A 19,890-nucleotide genomic window follows, 5' to 3' on the forward strand; every position below is an offset into this window, starting at 1 on the left:
AGAATTCACTGAAAATTTTATTTTAAAATCTATTGTCTTCGAATGGTTTGAAGATATTTCTAAGTCATAGACTAATGCTTTTGTATCTGATAGGTGTTACAGTGCAATATTCAGGATGAATACTATTTCCGACCCTCCCCTAACCTCTCCCTCACCTTGCTTTCAGTTTGATTTTAGATATCTGGTGGTATCTTCAAGAGAAATGGAATACACTTCAAGCTGTTGCTCGGGGCTGTCACCCTTTTGCCACAATCAAGCGCTTGGTGGTTGATTTTTTTTTTTTTTTTTTTTAAGTTAGTTTTAATTTATAAATCGTTAGGGATGTTTTTCATATATTCATAATTTCATTTTTTCTATTTCTATATTTTGAAATGGATCATTTCTATATTACTTGAAAATAGATCTTTCCTTAAATCCAGTAATTCAGAATAAAGGGCCATAAAGTGAAGCTTATCCTCACTAACTTCTCCACACATGGGGCATGAATAAGGGACATCCATCATCATTATTGTAATGTCTGATATGATTATTCATTTTAGTTTTTGTTTGTTTTAGGTTCCATTTATTCATTCATAGTTCTTTCTGTTTAATTTTGAGTTTGAATCATTACAGGGCTTTATTTTCGCTCGTTTTGTATTTTTATTCGGCTCTTTTTTTTGTAAACCTTTTTTTTTAAATCTTTGTTTAAAACAATTAAGAAGGTATATGTATCGCGTCTTTCCATATACAAACGGTATTAGCAATCTTTGGGTAGTATTCTAACAACCCTTTTATTCAATAATGGTGAAGGGAGTCCTTAGACCCTGTTGCCTGGTAAATAAGATACATATTTCTCTAATAAAATAGTGTGATACTACCCCACCAATACTGTTGTATATTCGGCAATTTTGCAACTGAAGGCGCCATAATTGCTAACACGCTTTCGGAATTGTGAGACAACATCTATCTGATTGTCTCTGCAATTTAATGCATTCTCAGTTGGTTTAGCCCTATAGATTGGGCTGTAAACATATTAACTCTATTAGGGCTTATATGTTTTCGAAATTGCAAGACAACATCCATCTGATTGTCTTTGCAATTTAATACATTTTATTACTAAGTTTTAATTCATTTGTAAATTTTGAGTAAAAACTTGTACAGAATTTTTAAAAATTATATAGATAAGAACAACTCAATGTTAGAGTGGCATGTTTTTTCCATTGACGACGGGATTATTAACCCTTGGTTTATTCTTTAACAAGCCTTTGATTTTATTCTTCTGAATGGAGTCCTTAGATTCAGGTGTCTCCTAAATTCGAAGTATCTTTCACTGCCAAAACTGATTATTATTTGCCACAACAATCATGTCGTATATCAGGTGACTATGTAACTAAATACGCCCTAATTTCTAATAAATTGCTAGAAATATGACACTATATCCATCCGAATGTCTTCGCGGTGGTGCATTTTAAATGTGATTGTGATGACATAGTGTTTAATTTGATTTTAAATTTTGTGAATAAATTTATAAAATAAATAATTTATTTTAATTTTGTTTATTTATTGCAGAAGTTCACACAATTCCAGCCAAAATTTTTCGTCGTGTTTTAACAATCGTCCAGGCTCACTGTAAACTTGGATTGACGGCTACTTTATTGCGTGAAGATGACAAAATTGCTGATCTGAATTTTCTGATTGGTCCCAAAATGTATGAGGCCAATTGGCTTGAACTTCAAGAGAAGGGCTACATAGCTAAAGTTCAATGTGCCGAAGTGTGGTGTGACATGGCACCGGAATTCTACAAGGAATATATATCAGCCAAGTCTGCTAAGCAATTGCTAGGTACTTTTCTTAATTTTGTAGGAAAAAATGTTGTTATTGGTACTAAAAAAGGGGGCTAAAACAGCGAAAAAAATGTTACTAAAAGCAACATAAAGTTTCAGCCAAATTTTTAATCCGGCCAAAAGTGATTGAAGCCAATTTTTTTTTAGCCTCAAGAGAAGGGCAACGTAGCCAAAGTTCAACGCACTTAACTCTGGCATGACATAGCGCCCAAATTTACTAGAAGGAAAACGTTAGTTCAAATGGGCTAGAAACCTCAACCGAAAGACTTTGTAAAAGATCTAAAGCAGAACTGGTCTAAAGCAGACGACAAACGGGTCTATTGCCAGTAAATGAAAACGAAGAGAAACAAAACAAAAATCAAACGAATATTTCAGCCGTATTCAACAAGGCTTCTTGACGGTAGAAAAAAAAACAAAAAAAAACTAGAAACTAAATCTAAAAAATATAACTAAGAAATATATATAAAACCAAAATAAACTAACATAAAATATATAATATGCAATTACTTACTTTTACCATTGGCAGCTACCTTCAGGAAACCACAAAAGTAACTGGAACCACAACCACAAATTTTACAATCTGATTCTTATATTGTAAATTTTGAAGCTGTCCACGAGCTACTGGGCACTTTTGGCATAACTCTGCTTATGTTTTTCCAAGAAATTTGTTGACAATGTTTTTGAATGTCAGTCAAGCATTCTTTGTTTTTTTCTGTCAGTTATTCTTATATTGTGTCAGATATTCCGATAAAAGGCTCATCTTTAGTAAGCTGCCAAATCTTTGGACCGCCAGATACACCAACCATTATCTTTTCAAATGACAGTCTAGGAAATGCCGGAGTGAGATGTTTGAAAGAGTCTCCTTCAGCTGGCAAAGCTTTAATTGACTGTTTGGTGAGACCCAGCTGTATATGCAGATGTGGAAATATAGTGTTTCTCCGTAAAAGAGCAGATTTAGAATCTTTGGATCATCAGGTTCAGGTAATGGCCAATTTGATTGCACCCATGATCCGCAATTGTGCAACCATTCACATGATGCGCAACCATGATTGTGCACTTTGATTGCGCTTCTAATGATCTCTGCTTTCCTAAATTCACTCAAAATGGAGGTACTTGGTTTATTTATGTTGTTTACCAAGGTGGAAGCAGGCCCTTTTAAGGCCAATATAGTAGATCGATTGGTGCACGTGATGTTGCAACGAGTCAATGACTCTATGTCTTCATATTGTTGGCGGAACCAAACTGGATGCCCTACTGGGACTAAAGCGCAAAAGTTTTCACGTGTAGGAGGACGAACTTCAAGCTTGGTATTGGGCTGGTGAACAATCGCCATGGTCTAGCGTTATGGAATGGGATGGCTAGTCCTATTATCAAGTCACGCACATTGTGGCAACACGTAGATGCATCCTCACTTCGAAAGTACTGCTTTCGCATATAAGTAGGATACCTTGACTCCATTTTTTTAACCAGGAGTTTCGTTTTCCTGGAGTTTCGATGCTAAGAGTCCTAAAATTCTTTGGAATATTCTGTGCCAAATCATTCAACTCACGCTGGTCGAATCCTTTGGGAACAGGATCATCTTCAATTTCAGAATCTTCATCAGTGTGGTCATTTCCATCTTCATCATATTCATATTCTTTTATTTCCAAATAGATGTAGTTTTCAGCATTTCTTTGTAAAATAGCTTTAGACCACAGTGGGAAGAACAGTTGCATTCTGCTTGCACTTTTTAGCACTAAATGAGCAACTAGCATTCTATTGTTAATGCCTACTTACTCTAAGCAAGACTTCGCAGCATCAAACTCAGCATATCAGAGAACTCTTATGTAATGGATTGACAAGTGCAAGGTATCACAATATAACTGTTCTTCCTAATGAGGTGTTAAGTTGAATTTTTCGTTGAAAACTGCAATTTGGAAATGGGAACTGCAATGGATGAAAAACAACATTTTCTTAACAGGGGAATATGAATCTGATGAGGATCAAAATAATCGAAGCGAAATTATTATTGCTACTGCATTTTCAAAGTAGAAATCTCTGGTTGGAGTTGAATCACTTTGTTCATTAAGTATAGCTTTTTACACCTCATCAATACTGCTTTCGCATATAAGTAGGATACCCTGACTCCATTTTTTTAACCAGGAGTTTCGTTTTCCTGGAGTTTCGATGCTAAGAGTTCTAAAATTCTTTGGAATATTCTGTGCCAAATCATTCAACTCACGCTGGTCGAATCCTTTGGGAACAGGATCATCTTCAATTTCAGAATCTTCATCAGTGTGGTCATTTCCATCCTCATCATATTCATATTCTTTTATTTCCAAATAGATGTAGTTTTCAGCATTTCTTTGTAAAATAGCTTTAGACCACAGTGGGAAGAACAGTTGCATTCTGCTTGCACTTTTTAGCACTAAATGAGCAACTAGCATTCTATTGTTAATGCCTACTTACTCTAAGCAAGACTTCGCAGCATCAAACTCAGCATATCAGAGAACTCTTATGTAATGGATTGACAAGTGCAAGGTATCACAATATAACTGTTCTTCCTAATGAGGTGTTAAGTTGAATTTTTCGTTGAAAACTGCAATTTGGAAATGGGAACTGCAATGGATGAAAAACAACACTTTCTTAACAGGGGAACATGAATCTGATGAGGATCGAAATAATCGAAGCGAAATTATTATTTCTACTGCATTTTCAAAGTAGAAATCTCTGGTTGGAGTTGAATCACTTTGTTCATTAAGTATAGCTTTTTACACCTCATCTATATGATTTTCCTATAGTGAAGGTGATTCACTATAGGGTTTCTACTTCACCTATAGTAAAGTAGAAATCTCTGGTTGGAGTTGAATCACTTTGTTCATTAAGTATAGCTTTTTACACCTCATCTATATGATTTTCCTATAGTGAAGGTGATTCACTATAGGGTTTCTACTTCACCTATAGTAAAGTAGAAATCTCTGGTTGGAGTTGAATCACTTTGTTCATTAAGTATAGCTTTTTACACCTCATCTATATGATTTTCCTATAGTGAAGGTGATTCACTATAGGGTTTCTACTTCACCTATAGTGAAGTAGAAATCTCTGGTTGGAGTTGAATCACTTTGTTGATTAAGTATAGCTTTTTACACCTCATCTATATGATTTTCCTATAGTGAAGGTGATTCACTATAGGGTTTCTACTTCACCTATAGTAAAGTAGAAATCTCTGGTTGGAGTTGAATCACTTTGTTCATTAAGTATAGCTTTTTACACCTCATCTATATGATTTTCCTAGAGTGAAGGTGATTCACTATAGGGTTTCTACTTCACCTATAGTAAAGTAGAAATCTCTGGTTGGAGTTGAATCACTTTGTTCATTAAGTATAGCTTTTTACACCTCATCTATATGATTTTCCTATAGTGAAGGTGATTCACTATAGGGTTTCTACTTCACCTATAGTGAAGTAGAAATCTCTGGTTGGAGTTGAATCACTTTGTTGATTAAGTATAGCTTTTTACACCTCATCTATATGATTTTCCTGAGAAATGTATAATATATTCTTTCTTTCTTTTTAAAGTCTGGCGGACTTTAGATAGGTGAATGAATTAAAGTTTTTGAGAAATATCAAATGTATAATGCAGCATTTAAGTTATAAGAGCAAGAGCTTGCGTCTGATGTTCAACCAATGAAGGTAAAGACAAGACTTTAAAGGCAGGCACTATTAAGTCCACCTCTACTCTGATTCGCTGAAATTAGATGCAAGTTGTAGCCTTTGAAACTTGAATCTTAATTACGCTTATATAAGAACGGAGCATAATTGTTTTGCTTCTGATTTTTCTTTAGTAAAGCTTTTTTTTTGCCAACTATAAAATGATGTTTTCTATTTAGCTACTTTAGCTACTTTTTTAACTACTTTAATTACTTTTTTTCTTTTTTTGCTACTGTATGTGATGAACCCAATCAAGTTCCGGACTTCTGAATTTTTTATTAAATACCACGAGAGGAGGCAAGACGAAATTATCGTTTTCTAAGACAACGTGTATGTACTCAAATACTACGCCACTCCTCTTAGAAAGCCCTTCCTCTCTGGCTCTACTTCACAGGTACCCTTTTTATTTATTTCTATCTTTCTTTCTACTTTTTTGGTTATTTTAATGTTTGCTTTATGTTATTTAAATGTCTATTTTTGTTCTTTTTCTCAGCTGTGTAATAAAGCTGAATATAAACATAAAAAAAAAAATGAATGAAAGCTAATATACTTTTTTCCTAAAAGGCTAATACCCTTTTTATTTATTTTTATTTTTCTACTTATTCTGTTATTTTAATGTCTGCTTTTTGTTGTTTAAATGTCTGTTTTTGTTATTTTTCTCAGCTGTCTTTCTACTTTTATTTTTTTATTTTATTGCCTTCTTTTTGTTATTTAAATGTCTGTTTTTGTTATTTTTCTCAGCTGTCTTTCTACTTTTTTGTTGTTGTTTTATTGTCTTCTTTTTGTTATTTAAATGTATGTTTTTGTTATTTTTCTCAGCTGTCTTTCTACTTTTTTTGTTATTTTAGTGTCTTCTTTTTGTTATTTAAATGTCTATTTTTTGTTATTTTCCTCTGCTGTCTTTCTATTTTTTTTTTGTTATTTTATTCTCTTTTTTGTTATTTAAATGTCTATTTTTTGTTATTTTTCTCAGCTGTCTTTCTACTTTTTTTGTTATTTTATTGTCTTTTTTGTTATTTAAATTTCTATTTTTTGTTATGTTTCTCAGCTGTCTTTCTACTTTTTTTTTTATTTTATTGTCTTCTTTTTTTTATTTAAATGTCTATTTTTGTTATTTCTCTCAGCTGTCTCTCTACTTTTTTGTTGTTTTAATGTCTGCTTTTTGTTATTTAAATGTCTGTTTTTGTTATTTTTCTCAGCTGCCTTTCTACTTTTTTTTGTTATTCTATTGTCTTCTTTTTGTTATTTAAATGTCTGTTTTGGTTGTTTTTCTCAGCTGTCATTCTACTTTTTTTTGTTTTATTGTCTTCTTCTTGTGATTTAAATATCTATTTTTGTTATTTTTCTCAGCTGTTTAATAAAGCTGAGTATAAATCATAAAAAAATAAATAAAAGATGACGACGAATGACTTTTTCGTATCCAGTTCGCTGGTATCCGCGGTGACTGGAAGCAAAAATATGATTATTTTCTCCTTCATTTTACAAACAATATAAAGCATGACTCACGTAATATTTCACTTAGAGTTCTAATATGTCACTTAGAATTCACTTCCAAAGGCCTTTTGAGTTTTAACTTTTTTTTATATTTTGGAATAACTTGCCTAATTGAAAATTTGCCTGATTTTTGAAAAAAGGGGACCCCCCCCCCCGAAAAATTATAGAATCTGAATGAAAACCATGCCATCAGATTCAGCGTATCAGAGAACCCCACTGTTGGGGTTTCAATCTCCTATATGGAAAAATGTGGAATTTTGAATTTTTTTTGCCAGAAGAAAGATCACTTAATTTGTTTCTTTTCGGGGAGATTTTGAAGAACTAAATTAATTTTTGGGGAAATTATGGACAGTGGAAGCACTGACCTGTCATTAAACGAATCCAATCTAGACCTGCTTAGAGCCCGCTTGATTCCACATTTTATTTTCTTATGAGAACTGGTGTATAGAATGTTTTTGAAGGGAGGTCAGAGCTCATAGGAAAATTTTGAGAAAAATATTTAAAGCCAAGTCTTAGGAAAGAGCATGTTGCCTCCCATTACGTATAATAAGTTGTGGTTGTGACTTTGTCTTATTACTAAAAAAAAACACACAAAACTCAAGAACACAAAACACACAAAAAACAAAAAACAACTAGGGATATAGTGCTGGTTTCCAGAATTATTTTGCCATTGGTATTACAGAAAAAAAATATATTGCCAATTGCAAGGCTTTTGCAATGGAAGATATAATAATTTAGTATGAAACTTATAAATTTAACAACTATATTTGAAATTATAATATACACTGAAATTATATTTGTTTCTCTGAAAAAGCTTTACTTTGTGTCTGCTTATGCCCAAACTCGATGTTTGATTTTTGGAGATTGCATCTTGTAATAAATTAATACGTTTTGGGTTTCTAGAATCCTGTTGCAATCATTTAAAAAGGCTATTTTTGATTAAATTTTGGTATACATCTTTTTTTTGCAATTTATTTTTTTGGTATTTTGATTTCAATTTACCTTTTATAATGTTAATCCTTTTATTTGCCAAATTTAATGTATCTAGAAGAATATTTTATGCGGTTTACATTTTTTCATTTTCTACCTGATTGGGCTTTCTTTTCAAATCCATATTTTTAATTTTATTTTGATTTTGTATCCTATTAGTGGACAAAAGAAGAATTTCAGGGACAAACCTGTCCAGGGGTTAACATTTATAGGGATTTGATTTTGAAAACACACGTAAACAGCTAAATACTGCGAAAAATATAGAAATTTGTGAGGTACTTGGGCATCCCTGAAGATTCTATCGGAACAGGGTCCGGATATGTACGTTTGTATATGTACCGGTAGTTGAAGTAGTCAACTACTTACCTTCTTAGACCTTAGTTCCGCCTGTGCTCCCTGAGGCACCAAGGGCATCAAAGAAGAGCCACCAATATTCCCTCAGGTTTGCTTCTGCAGTGATGTCCTCCCATTCTGATAGAACGGAGGTATGTAGGTTGCGTACCACCTGGAATCATTTGGGCCACCTAAGCGGATTGATAGTACAAAGAATGAGAGATCCCCTATTAAATGTCTTTAAAGCCATTATGGACTTGATAGCTGCTGAAAACCTGCATTGACAAGAAGTACCTCATCATTTGAGATCCGTAAACTCATTTGACCCTATTGAGACTGAATCGATTAGGAGTTAAGCAGGGTTATTTTCTATCCCCCTTTATATGGGGTATTATGGGGAGCCATAGACAAAGTTTTAAGAGAAGAACAGTGCGGTTTTAGAAAAGGTAGAGGATGTGTCGACCAAATTTTCACTCTTAGGTTAATTGAGAAGTGCCTAAGTTTTCAAACACCTTTGGTCCTCAGTTTTATAGATTATGAGCAAGCGTTCGATTCTGTTGATAGAAGAGCTTTAGTAAAGGTTTTATCCTTGAATGGTATACCAGACAAATACATTAAAGTGATTAGTGCTATGTACAAGAATAACACTGCTGAGGTTAAGGTAGGAAATGAGGTTAGCAGCTGGTTTTGTATTAAATCAGGAGTTAAGCAGGGTTGTGTTCTATCCCCCTTTATATGGATTATTTTGATGGACTTTGTCTTAAGGAGCACAGGAAAGGCAATGGGAGACCACGGAATAAAGTGAGGAGGAAAAAGTCTCTTGGACTTAGATTATCCTGATGATTTAAGCATCCCAGATGAAAGTGTGACCAAAATGAATGAATTTTTAGAGATTTTGCGAGTTCAGGATGCTAGAATAGTTTTGAAAATTAATGCTAAGAAGACTAAGTCACTAAGGCTAGGAATAAGTAAAGTTGAAAGGGTGTCATTGGGTAACGAAAAATTTGATCAGGTGGGCAGCTTCACTTACCTTGGTGGTATTATTACTAAAGACGGTGGGAGCAGTAAAGATGTTAAAAGTAAAATAGCCAAGGCTCAGTGTGTTTTTTCACAGTTAAAAAAGTTTGGAAGAATAGGAAGATAAGTCTGCAAGCCAAGAGTAGAATATTAGAAGCTACAGTGATGACATTGGTCAAATATGGCTGTGAAACATGGGCGCTCCGAAAAAGGGATGAAGATTTGCTAGATGTTTTCCATAGAAATTGCTTACGGGTTGTTTTGGGTACCCGGCTGACTGACCGTATTTCAAACAGTAGGCTGTGCAAAAAAAGTGGTTCGATCCCATTTTCAAGGGCTATAATGAGAGAAAGGTTGAGATAGCCCGGACATGTTCTGCGGATGAGGGATGACATATAAGGAAAGATTGTTTACTTCGGCCAACCGTCTAGGGCTAAACGAAAAGCAGGTCGTCCTCGTCTGGGGTGGGAGGACGTCATAAATAAAGATTTAAAGAAAATGGGGACTTCCTGGGAGGGTGTAAAAAGGGAGGCTTTGAATAGATTTGGATGGAGGAGGAGTGTGCGTAGCTGTGTTGGCCTCAGGCGGCTTGGTGCTGCGGTGGGTTGTTAGTAGTTGTAGAGACTGACTCGCAGAGATCTTTTGGCCAATTGCATCTATATCTATAGATTATACTGGCAGCAAGGCCAAATCAACTTCTCTAGGCGAGTTCTTTCAACAGAGCAAAGAATTTCTCTGTGAGAGGAAATCTACATTTCTTGAAGCACAAATCAAGACATATTGTATCGTGGCTATTGCAGCCGGGTTGAAGGTGTTTTCCAGATACCATCTATATTATAGGAATTCAGTATTTGTTACTAGATATCAGCAGTTCAAATTACGATAATTTAAATTGCTGAGATTGACATGCAAATTACTGTCTTCATGAATAAAGAGTTCCCTTTGCAATGATTTGGCATAAATTCCCTGTTTTAGCATGTCGTGATTAATTTCAGTTTAAATAATGACTAATGAATGGGTTTTCATCTTGATAATTTTAACTTTGGCATTCTTTTGCCAGTCTTTTAGTTTTGGTGGCTTTTTGTTTGGATGCTTTAATTTAGATGCTTTTTTTGTTCTTCCTGTTTTTTTTTTCTTTATTTACCCGAAATTCAAATTTGGTCTTTCGCCGTTTGTGATAGAAATTTTTGAAATAAGTAACTTTTTTTTATTTCAAGTAAATTTTAAGAGTTAAAATTAAGAATAAATTTTAGCTGTCTTGATAGCTCTTTTTATGTTTTTTTTTCGGTGCAATATCTTGTTTTCAGAATTCGGGATGATGTTAGATTAGTTTTGTCTTCTATTGGTTAGATTAGTTCTTTGGATTGTTTCCATAGATTAGTTCTATTGGTTAGATTAGTTCTATGGATTAGTTCTTTAGATTGGTTAGATTGGTCAGATTAGTTCTTTCAATAATCTGATTAGTTGCTCAAAATCACCTCACCTCGAAATCACCTTGCATTGAGTGCATTCTCCAGATTGAATATTCTCCAGACTTTCAATCATAATATCCGCTTCCTCATCTCTGTCTTTATGATCTAGATGGTCTTTAAAAATCTTTTATGAAGCTAGGACTTCCAAGATTGAAGGCCAAGTCTTAAAAAGGTCAAGGGCCATTACCAAGTTTGAAATTGATCGAATCCGTAATACAGACTGTGAAAAAATGCACTGGTTCTGAGATCATTGCACCATTGGGTTTCTCAGTTTTGAGAATCATGTACGCCATGCTGTGCATGTCGCATGCGCATGTTGGGCAGGTATCTGTGAGAAGGAGGTTGACTTCACTAAGGAGCGCAAGCGTAGTTGTTACTGACTATTGGAGACATGACGAGGAACAAACTCCATCTGATGGTTACATTAAGCTTTGGTTTATTTGTATTAACAGTGCCAGCAGTTTTCTATATCTGAATAGACATGCCTATGTGCCATTCGTAGTGCTAAAACATACCGCATGAATAGCTCACTGTTTTTCCATTTTTTGGACGTGAGGGGAAGCTTAACAAATGTTGTTTGAGATACCGATATTTACATTAAAATATCGGTGGAACTTCCATAATATTCAGCATCGACGTTGAATAGTATAGTAGTATAGTATAGTATACTTGACACAAAAAGCCTATCAGGGCCATGGTCACAAAAAAATAACAACAAAAAATATACAAATACAATTAACAACATACAAATACAGTTAAAGTATTCAACTTAAACTTTTATTCAAAACGATTAAAGCACAGAAAACCATTAAAAAACACTAATACGAACCAACAAACAAAGTCATTACATAACACTTACGATGGGTTATACCTTTACGAAAAAACCGCGCCAGATTCTTGATACCAATAAAACACCCATTTCCCAGCTATTTTCCACCCCTGGCTCGTCCCCCTAGTCCACTCCAAAAATTTCTTTTCTCAAGACCCTTAACTCTTCACACTGCCCCAGAAAATGCAATAAATTTTCCTCCCACTCTCCATATATCGGGCAACTGTAAGGACCACTCTTCATTCTAACCCTTCCCAAATATCTTTTTGTTATTTGGGTTCATTCTAACGCGACTATTGTCCAAATTATTTGCTTGTGCCTACCCTTTCTCCTCTGTTTTTTATATTTAGACACGTTTCCTGTAGCTTTTTGTATTTTGTTTAGCAACAACGTCAATTCTAGCTATCTGTATTTTGTGCTTTGTATTTTGTGCTATATGTGCTTTGTTGTATTTTGTTTACCGCCATCGTCGATTCTAGCTATCTTTGATATTAAGTGTTTATTTTGGGAACAGCTTATGGTTATTGAGTTCAAATTTTTATGGGATGCTGAAGGAGTTCAGGCAAGGGGACATGGAATTATGATTTGCAGAAAAGGATAGAGCTAAATCAAAACACATTATGTGCATCTTGGTTACTAGAATACCATACCTGCAATTTCCCAGGAAGAGGGATTCACGAAAGGGGAATTAATTTGTTGTTTCTAAGGGGAATTATTGATTCAAGAAAGGGGAATTAATTTGTTGTTTCTAAGGGGAAGGTGGGGAAGAGATATATTGATCTAGCAACAACGTCAATTCTAGCTATCTGTATTTTGTGCTTTGTATTTTGTGCTATATGTGCTTTGTTGTATTTTGTTTACCGCTATCGTCGATTCTAGCTATCTTTGATATTAAGTGTTTATTTTTTTGTTTGTTTTTTTTAGATAATCTATGCGTAATTTTTTTTTTTTTTTTTTTTTTTTTTTGTCCAGGCTGAACGACTCGAAGTTCTTCAATTATTTAAGAATAACCCATCAGTAAATACAGTTTTCGTCAGTAAAATTGCTGACACTTCTTTCGACTTACCGTATGCAAATGTCATTATCCAGATATCCGCCCCTGGGGGCTCTCGACGTCAGGAGGCACAAAGGTTAGGACGAATTTTGAGAGCCAAAAAAGCTGATTGCTTTTCTTATGATCCTTAGATATTAACTGTTCTAATGAGATCATTTCTGTCATTCCTGTTTAAAACATCATTCTGTTATATAACAACGTTTAGAATGACAATTTGTATTCCTGTTTAGTGCCTCCACTTGATCACTTCTTATTAGTCCACCATTCCTCACCGCCATCACAGGCGTCATCAACTATCATTGTTAATTTATATTTTCAAAAATATAATTTTATGTGTAGAACTTTGAATTTCCAAAGGCAGTGAAAATGAAATTTGATTGTTTGATTTGATGAAGTCAAAATTAACACAACATTGTTTATCTTCAAAAAAAAAAAATTAGAAAAACGTGGGAATTCAATTATAATGAAAAATAGCCCGGAAATTAAATTTTTTAATCAAATTAAATTGTAATGAAAAATATGCAGCTAGGCAGTTTTTGGTAGTGATATGTGCCAAATTAAAGAAGAAAAAATTAAATGCTGGCAAAAAATAAGCTAATTATATTTCAAAGCTATTTACAATTAAGTTTGAGCCAATTTAATCTAATTACAATTGAATTAAATTCTAATCAAAAATATGCAGTTAGGCAGTTTTTGGTAGTGATATGTGCCAAATTAAAGAAGAAAAAATTAAATGTTGGCAAAAAATAAGCTAATTATATTTCAAAGCTATTTACAATTAAGTTTGAGCCAATTTAATCTAATTACAATTGAATTAAATTCTAATCAAAAATATGCAGTTAGGCAGTTTTTGGTAGTGATATGTGCCAAATTAAAGAAGAAAAAATTAAATGTTGTCAAAAAATAAGCTAATTATATTTCAAATCTATTTACAATTAAGTTTGAGACAATTTAATCTAATTACAATTGAATTAAATTCTAATCAAAAATATGCAGTTAGGCAGTTTTTGGTAGTTATATGTGCCAAATTAAAGAAGAAAAAATTAAATGCTGGCAAAAAATAAGCTAATTATATTTCAAAGCTATTTACAATTAAGTTTGAGCCAATTTAATCTAATTACAATTGAATTAAATTCTAATAAAAAATATGCAGTTAGGCAGTTTTTGGTAGTGATATGTGCCAAATTAAAGAAGAAAAAAAAAATTAAATGTTGGCAAAAAATAAGCTAATTATATTTCAAAGCTATTTACAATTAAGTTTGAGCCAATTTAATCTAATTACAATTGAATTAAATTCTAATCAAAAATATGCAGTTAGGCAGTTTTTGGTAGTGATATGTGCCAAATTAAAGAAGAATAAAAAATTAAATGTTGGCAAAAAATAAGCTAATTATATTTCAAAGCTATTTACAATTAAGTTTGAGCCAATTTAATCTAATTACAATTGAATTAAATTCTAATCAAAAATATGCAGTTAGGCAGTTTTTGGTAGTGATATGTGCCAAATTAAAGAAGAAAAAATTAAATGTTGGCAAAAAATAAGCTAATTATATTTCAAAGATATTTACAATTAAGTTTGAGCCAATTTAATCTAATTACAATTGAATTAAATTCTAATCAAAAATATGCAGTTAGGCAGTTTTTGGTAGTGATATGTGCCAAATTAAAGAAGAAGAAAAAATTAAATGTTGGTGAAAAATAAGCTAATTATATTTTAAGCTATCTACAATTAAATTTCATCCAATTTAAGCTGTTTACAGTTGAATTAAATTTTAATGAAAAATATACAGCTAGGCAGTTTTTGGTAGTGATATGTGCCAAACTAAAGAAAAAAAAATGAAATGATGGGGGAAAAAAGCTAATTATACTTTAAAGCTATTTATAATTAAATTTCAGCCAATTTGTGCTAATTACAATTGAATCAAATTTAAATGAAAAATATGCAGTTAGACAGTTTTGGTAGCGATGAGTGTGAAATTGAAGAGAAAAAATGAAATGCAGGCGAAAAAAGCTAATTATTTGTAACACCAAGCAGTTTAAGAAGGTGTAGCTTTACAACGTCGAATGCAGTAAAATATCGAATCATGCAGTAGCATATTTTCATCAGTGTTGTCACGTTGAACCAGCAAAGTGTTGTCAGAAAAATCAATTAGTTGAATTCAACGATGTTTTTCATCAGTAAATAACGAAGCATTAGACAACTACATCTTCAAAGGATGTTTGTAATAATATATCAAGCAAATATATATTATTTGCATAAATAATGTTGATGCACATATGGTTCAAGCATATTTCTTCTCATAAATAGTAGGATTAAGCCAGTAGATCATATCACCTACCTCGGTCTTCCCATATGTTCGCCAATAATGCACACGCGACATTTATTAATTGCTCACATTGAACGTAGAGTTGGGTTATCATATGCTTCTTTGGTAACGAATAAGTTACGCTTCAGCCGCCGTTTTCTTTTGAAACTTTTCAACTCTGTTGCTCTACCACATTATCTGTCGTTTTGGAAAATGCTCACAAAATCTGACAAGCCAAAAATTCGTTCAGTCTTCTTCCGGTTCGCAAAATATCTTTTACGTTTTCTCCCTTGGTCCTGCAACTCTTATCTGGTTAGAAAATTCAGCATTGCTGACCCTATTATTGCTGTGGAAAAGCAAATTCGTGCGTATAATTCCCGTTTAACTATGTTGAACCATCCTTGGTCGGTGGTACTGGCCTAGTAATTAAAATTTATTTGTTGCGTTTTTTTTTAAGTGTTTGTTTTCGCACTTAGTGTAATTGTTGCAATTTTTAAACTGATTGATGATTTAGTCTCTTTCGTAGGAGTCCAATTTAAGTGACGCTGGTTATTCTCAATCTAGGTGTCAATTTCTCACTGATAATATATTGCGTATATTACTAATAATTTAACTGTTTATTAATTATCCATGTTTTTGAGCATATTGTTTTAACAAAAGAAGTAAAAATCCTGTGATTGAATAATTTCCTTGTTTCTGATATTTATGTATATCGAAGTAAATGAATCATTTGTTGAGAGGGATCTGAATTCAAGACCAGCGGACGGAAGTGTCGTTTAATTGTTTTACCCTCTCTCGTCATATTTAGACTCGTTGATATGACTATCTACTGTATATTTTTTAATTCACTGATGATCATTTGGTTTAATTTTTTACCAATTGTGGCTTGATGCAACGATGTTCATATTGCTTCTGTTTGTTCAGTACTGGGAGTTAAAAAAAAAAGCATATCGCGTACCTGCAGTGCAGTGTACAATTGAGTTTTTCTTTCTCGTCTTTGTAATTTGTTCTAAGAGCTAATTTAGATCTTAGCTCCAGTGTTCGTCACTAGTTTATTATCACTGGTAAGTTTATGTTTTGTTTTTTTTCTCTTTTTTTTCGTTTATTGCTCCGTCTTTTCCTTTTTTTGTATGACGGGTTTTCCAATAAATAATAATAATAGTAATAGGTTTGTTTACTACATCCATAAATGAAACCAAATTATTTGGCAATATATATTTTTATAGTTTCAACATTATTTGTGATGTTATGAGAGGTAAACTACAGTACCCATGAGGTAGTACAGTAGGACCTTATTTCAAAGGTTTTATCAATGGCTAGGCAACTTTTATGGATGAAAAATTATAGATTCCAAAAAATTTTAACTTTTGGCTTCTCATCTGGTTCCAAGCGAAAAGCATATCGTCTCCAAATCTGTTGGGAAGAAGTCATAAGGGAGGTTTTACAGTGAGACCTTATGGAGGGGATAAGGGGGAAACTATTAATAGGTTTAGGTGGCCTCAGGCAGCATGGTGCTGCGGTAAGTCGCTAGTAGTGGTAGTATTAACAGCTAGAATAGTTGCTAATGCAATTTTAGTAGCCTAGTAATGTGCAGCAGCGATTTTAAAGACATTGCATGATAAAGACATGGGCATGTTCACAAAAGTCACAAACCACATACATAAACCACAGCCACAAAGGCCATAAACCACAAACCACTTGGACTAGGAGGAAATAAACCTTGTGACGAAGCTCAGGATCTACTCAACATTTATGCGTTAAATTTTTTTATATGGATGTGAGACCTGGCCCCTCAAAGCAGAGCAAGAGCGTCAGCTTGATGCATTTGACTGAAAATTTCTACGAGCCATTAACAACTTACGGCTGGCGCAAAGAATCCACCAACGGCTGATGAAAGTATACAGAAAAAAACGTGACGTCTCCACTATGATCAAGAAAAGATGTCTCAGGTGGCTAGGTCACGTAATGAGGCGCCCGGAAGAGACCCTGACACGCCAGGTACTACTAGCAGCCCCCGATTCCTCATGGAAGAAAAAACCAGGCGGCCAGATGAAATCTTGGCATAACGTCGTCAAAAAAGACGTCGAACCGCTTGGGGGACTCCGAAAGCATGGTCACAAGTGCCAAAAGGCATGACTGGAGTTTATTCGACCACTCACAGAAGATTGTGCTTTGTGTGGACTACCATGCTTAGCCAATAGGACAACTTTTGCTATCGAAGATTCAATAGTGCACTTTCTTCAGTTCCTCAGCCATTCTCTCTCGACGGTGGGTCCTGGGAGGATATTTTTTTTTTCTGTTTTTGGTACTTTAAGAAGGTTTTACTAAAAGTAAACTTTCTTGTTATAAATACTCTCTCTCTCTCTCTCTCTCTCTCTCTCTGTCTCTCTCTCTCTCTCTCTCTCTCTCTCTCTCTCTCTCTCTCTCTCTCTCTCTCTCTCTCTCTCTCGCTCTCTCTCTCTCTCTCTTTCTTCTCTCTCTTTCTCTCTCTTTCTCTCTGTCTCTCTCTTTCTCTCTCTCTTTCTCTCTTTCACTGTAGTAGCATGTTTTACTCTCCGCTTGTTCTTTCTATCCTTTTCTATCCCTCTTCCCATCTCCCTATTTGTCTCTCTTTACCTCTCTTTCTCCTTTTCATTTTATCTCTCTCTGTCTATATGTCTCTCTCTCTCTTCAAAGGCAATTTTTCGTAACTTCTATATTCGTTGTGGATAGCTGCCATTGCTGAAGATTACAATGCGTTCTTTTACACCTTGGTATCGCGTGACACCACCGAAATGAGATATTCTCGGAAACGTCAACGATTTTTGGTTAACCAAGGCTACAGCTACAAGGTCGTTACACATCTTAGCGGAATGGAAGAGGGGTGTTTTTTTTTTTACAACTTTCTTTTTAGGGATTTAAAAATAGGGTGAACAAAGTGATTTGGTAAAATAATGGCATGCGCGATTTTTGGGGATTCTTATTAATGATTTTGACAAATATTCGGTTCGCTTCTGTCTTAGATCAGGTTCGAAAAATGCTTATTTCTTGCCGGCAATATTTCATTTAAACTGATTTAAATAATTTTCAATTAAAGTTTGTGTTTCAGAAATTGAATTGTTAAAATAATTAATAATTGATTAAAATAAATGAAATAACAAAATTTGAATAAGTTAATTAAAAATCATGAACAGTACGATGATTCCTATGATGATTCCTAATAGTATGAACCAATGGTATTTTTTTTAGATATATTCGTCTTTCTCAGGGAAGACAAAAGCTAAAAGTCTTTAAAAGAGACTAAAAGTCTCTAAAAGTGATGTCCCATTGGCAGCCTAAAAGACACTAAAAAATATCTAAAAACGATGCCTGATTTGCAACCTTCCATCTTCTTTACTAATTTAATAGTGCTATCGTTTTTGGTGCTAAAATTGAATTAGACAATAAACATATCTGTAAGAAGATAGATATGTGAACGAATCACGTTTTAATGCATTTTACGAATTTTTTTTTTAGATTATTCAATTTGTCCCCGGCATTGTTTTTATGGGTAGGGCTGAGGGTCAGGTTTGTTTTTATAAATTGATTCAAAAGCTTGGTAATCTGTAGGCTAATCTGTAGGTAATCTATAGGCAATTTCAGAGTAGATCAATTCAATGATCTTGTAGACTTTGTCTATGGCAATATGAATTTGGTTTTTAACTATAAATGTTTATTACTTTTAAATTGAAATTTTTTTTGTCTTACCCTCTGAAGAGAATGTTAGAGTTGATGTTTTGAGAGGGCCAAGAGCCTGTAATTCCTAAGATATAAATTCAACAAAAAAAAATTAAAAAATCGATAATACAACCACAGCTTCCCTCAAAGGTCCATGGCCTGTAAAGGAGGAGGTTCTCATCAGAATATGAGGGGGTCATATGAAAAATATTTACTAAAAATAAAACAGAGAAAAGAAAACAACAAGAAATAAAAATACTTAATAAAAATTTGAAGGGAAAAAAGACACAGAAGGAAAGAGAGAAAGAGAATTTATTTAAATATGGGCAAACCTACAATGGAAATAAAAAACGAAACTGCGAAAGAAACAGTATAAATAAAAAGGATGCACATTAAAATTGATCAAAATTAAAGTATAATATAAATACATTAAATAACTAATTAAAGTAAACTAATAAATATAACTAATTAAAGTAAAATTTAAAAAATACAGATTAAAATTAAAGTTTAGAAAATCAGCTACCGGACATTTGTAGACCATTGTCTTTTTTTATATAACCAACAAGGAAAAAAAAATCAATAACTATACCTGAATAAAAAAGACACACACAATAATCATAACAATACAATAAACAAACACAATAAACAAACACACACACAATAAACAAAAAAGAAACACACACAATATATCAATGAAAAAAAGGTCTAATGACTTTGGTATTCTACTTCGTTGGATTCAGTCTTATTTTATTGTCATACAACAAAAAAGAAAATTTCACTATTCTCCTAAAGTTTTTGTCTTGAATACACTAAAAAGTAAATAAAAGTCTGAATATTTGCTTAATCTCTTTTTTGATTTTTTTTTGTTTTTAATGTTGAGTGGTTAATGAGTGTGTGCGGAGGAAGGTTTCAGGAATGTAAGAAATTTGGCACGATTCCTCCGTCTCGCGATGGATCATAGAGCTACGTATCTGTGGGACTGTTAGGATTTTTGTAATTTCTCTGTAATTGTTTCTTGTTTTTATATATTTTGCCATGGCCTAGGGGCTTTAAGCGCAAATAAGTTCTATTCTATATGTGCCTTAATGTAAATATATCCACGAATAACAACACAATCTTTCAAGTGTTTTTGCTTGACCAACTTTTGAAACTACTATTTTTTGACTGGCCGCAGAGGAATGCAAATC

General features: G+C 33.4%; 1 protein-coding gene across 1 annotated transcript in view; it reads left to right on the top strand.

Moving 5' to 3' along the window:
• LOC148945485 (general transcription and DNA repair factor IIH helicase/translocase subunit XPB-like) overlaps window positions 1–19,890 on the top strand; it is a 50,172-nt gene that overhangs the window by 25,149 nt on the left and 5,133 nt on the right. Inside the window, 4 exon segments of the mRNA XM_089099058.1 lie at window positions 1,549–1,814; window positions 5,739–5,906; window positions 12,620–12,812; window positions 17,720–17,870. Coding sequence (XP_088955184.1) covers window positions 1,549–1,814; window positions 5,739–5,906; window positions 12,620–12,812; window positions 17,720–17,870 — 778 coding nt within the window.

The sequence above is a fragment of the Artemia sp. Qi Xiang Cuo genome, chromosome 13 (assembly GCF_049724085.1).
Source record: "Artemia sp. Qi Xiang Cuo chromosome 13, ASM4972408v1, whole genome shotgun sequence".
Classification (NCBI taxonomy): domain Eukaryota; kingdom Metazoa; phylum Arthropoda; class Branchiopoda; order Anostraca; family Artemiidae; genus Artemia; species Artemia sp. Qi Xiang Cuo.